The sequence below is a fragment of the Loxodonta africana genome, chromosome 4, assembly GCF_030014295.1.
Source record: "Loxodonta africana isolate mLoxAfr1 chromosome 4, mLoxAfr1.hap2, whole genome shotgun sequence".
In the NCBI taxonomy this organism is placed as follows: domain Eukaryota; kingdom Metazoa; phylum Chordata; class Mammalia; order Proboscidea; family Elephantidae; genus Loxodonta; species Loxodonta africana.
The window spans coordinates 93,433,888-93,437,139 of NC_087345.1; the positions used below are offsets into that span (position 1 = coordinate 93,433,888).

General features: G+C 40.9%; 1 protein-coding gene across 1 annotated transcript; it reads right to left on the minus strand.

Annotated features, from left to right (window-relative positions):
• Nucleotides 1-1,547: 1,547 nt before the first annotated feature.
• LOC100667747 (olfactory receptor 8S1-like) lies at nt 1,548-2,783 on the minus strand. The gene has a single exon (XM_003405421.3). It carries the CDS (start codon nt 2,532-2,534, stop codon nt 1,590-1,592), a length of 945 nt encoding a protein of 314 aa, XP_003405469.1. The 5' UTR covers nt 2,535-2,783; the 3' UTR covers nt 1,548-1,589.
• Between the last annotated feature and the right edge of the window lie 469 nt (nt 2,784-3,252).

The window sequence follows — 3,252 nt, forward strand, 5'->3', positions numbered from 1 at the left end:
TTTAAATTTTACTTGAAAATCAAACACAATCCTGTAACTCAAAATTATTACTATAGAATTTCAGTATTTCCTTGTAATTTTTCTTTTATATTAGTGATGTTATTATTTGTTTCTTTTTTCATTTCTTGAATATATTCTACAAAGTCATGGCAACTTTTATAGATCATTTTGAATAGCTGTAGCATGAATTTATTTCTTGATTCTGTTTTCTAATACATTCATTTGTGATTTCATTTATTTAGTTTTTTATCCTTTTCTTACATTTGTTATTGTTAATAGCCGTCAGTAGATTCTGACTCATGGCGACCCCATGTGTACAGAGTGGAACTCCTCCATAGGGTTTTCAAGACTGTGAATTTTGGGAGAAGATTGTCATGTATTGAATTGTGTCCCCCAAAAATATGTGTGTCAAATTGGCTATGCCATGATTCTGAGTATTGTGTGATTATCCACCATTTTGTCATCTGATGTGATTTTCCAAAGTGTTGTAAATCCTATCACTAAGATGTTAATGAGATGGGTTAGCGGCAGTTATGTTAATGAGACAGGACTCAATCTACAAGACTGGATTTTGTCTTGAGCCAGTCTCTTTTGAGACATAAAGGAGAGGAATGAGCAGAGAGATGGGGGATGTAGTACCACCAAGAAAACAGCACTGGGAGCAGAGCACGTTCTTTGGACCCAAGGTTCCTGCACTGAAATGCTCCTAGACCAGAGAAAGACTGATGGCAAGGACCTTCCTTCAGAACCAACAGAGAGAAAGCCTTCCCCTGGACCTGATGCCCTGAATTTGGACTTCCAGCCTACTGAACTGTGAGAGAATAAACTTTTGTTTGTCAAAGCCATCCACTTGTGGTATTTCTGTTATAACAGCCCTAGATAACTAAGACACAGATCAACAGGTCTGTCTCCGAAGGCACAGTAGAGTGGGTTCAAATAGCCAACCTAATAGTCTTAAACAGTTTTTGACACACAAGGATTCCTTCTTACATTAGGTTTTATTACCTCTCTCTTAGATTTGAGCATTCAGAAATCTAAAATTTTTTCTTATTTATTTTTTAAGTTTTATTTTGCTTTAGGTGAAAATTTACAGTCCAAATCAGTTTCTCATTCAAAAATTCTTATTTATTAATGAATGCATTTCAGGATAGAAGTTCTATGCTGACTACCTCATTAGCAATATTTTGTAACCTTAGTATGTAGTGTTCTCATTTTTATAAGATTCTACATGTAGTTTTGCCCATTTTGTTGACATAGCATTTTTTGGCAATGAGATCTCAAAAATTTCCAAGTAGTTGTTACTTGAAAAAACTTTGATTTTGGTTTAGTGAATTTCTCCTTTGTTTTTAATTTCTTTCCGGGACTCCTCATAGATGCTGGATCTCATAAAACAATCATCTCTCTATCTTATCTTTTCATTCTAATTAGGAGACCAAAATCAAGAGCCCCTACCATGGAATAAGGAGATTGGTTGTGTTCAGGCAGGCTCTGCACTCTTTCGTGCACGTATTTGACATTGTGTAGTGGGAAGGGGTGGAGACAAAAAAGCTTATGTAGAGAAACGCAGTCTTTGCAAATTTGTGACATAACTATCTTTGTTCATTAGCTAAAATATAATATTTCCCCAATGTTCTTTTCAAAGCTGTCTTCACCTCCTTGTTCTTTAGGCTGTAGATGAGGGGATTCAGCATGGGAGTGACCACACTGTACTGCACGGAGGTAAGCAAATCAAGGGAGGAACCAGAGGTGGGCATGAGATAGCGAACCAAACCTGAACCAAAGAACAGGATCACTGCAATGAGGTGTGAGGAACAGGTGGAGAAGGCCTTGTTTCTGCCTGTGGTGGAGCTGATGCTCAGGATGGTGGAGATAATACGGGCATAGGAGATAAAGATTGGGAGGAAGGTTCCAAACGCATGCAGTAAAGTAGAACAGATCAGGATATTGATATTGATGGAGATATCAGAGCAAGACAGGGGGAAGAGAGAGGGTAGCTCACAGGCGTAGTGCTTTATAGTTTGGGCCTCACAGAAGTCCAGGTTAATAGCCAAGAGCACAATGAGGATTGCGTTGAGAAGGGCCAGGCCCCATGAGGTCAACACCAGCCTCACACAGAGCTGGTTGTTCATCAGCTGTCCATAGAGCAGTGGGTGGCAGATGGCAGCATAGCGGTCATAGGCCATCATTGAAAGCAGAAAGGCTTCAGTCCCTCCAGTGATAATCACAAAGAAGACCTGAGCCAGGCAGCCTTCTACAGAGATGGTTTTCTTCTCAGACAGAAGGCCTTCAAGCAGCTTGGGTAGAGTGACAGAAGAGAAACAGATGTCCAGGAATGACAGACTGCCCAAGAAGAAGTACATGGGTGTGTGGAGGTGAGAATCAGCCATGATCACCAGCAGCATCACCAGGTTCCCCATCAGGGTCAGGAGGTAGATCACCAGAAAGAGTACAAAGAGCAGAGCCTCAATGTGGGGGTCAGCAGACAGCCCGAGGAGGATGAACTCGGTGATGGTGCTGTGGTTCCTCAAATCCATATGAGCATAGTTTCTTGAAATAAAATATATCCCCACTGATTTTCTATCTCCTTCAGGGCATCACCCAATCTTCTCATACACCCCCTCCTTGCTCTGCCTGGACTCTGTGCTCAGATATCTCAAAGCTGCCCTCATTATATCTCAGCAAGAGTTTTTGTCCTTTAGCACTTATCAATCTTGGGTCACATTATTCTCATACTTCAGAGAATCCTATACTTGTTCCACAAGGGTTTATTGGAAAAATGAACATTTCTGGCTTACCTACACTTTTATATATTTACCTCACACTGAACTCTTCCTGTAGTTCAGAAATTGTTAAAATCATTTTGTTTTAAAAAGACATTAGAGTATATACTAACAGTGGTATCTGTCAGTTTGTTGTACTGTGGGGGCTTGTGTGTTGCTGCGATGCTGGAAGTTATGCCACTGGTTCAGATACCAGCAGGATCACCCATGGAGGACAGGCTTTAGCTGAGTTTCCAGACTAAGACAGACTAGGAAGAAGGACCCAGCAGTCTACTTCTGAAAAGCATTAGCCAGTGAAAACCTTATGAATAGCAGTGGAACATTGTCTGTTACAGTGCTGGAAGATGAGTCCCCCAGGTTGGAAGGCACTCAAAAGATGACTGGGGAAGAGCTGCCTCCTCAAAGTAGAGTCGACCTTAATGATGTGGATGGGCTAAAGCTTTCGGGACCTTCATTTGCTGATGTGGCAGGA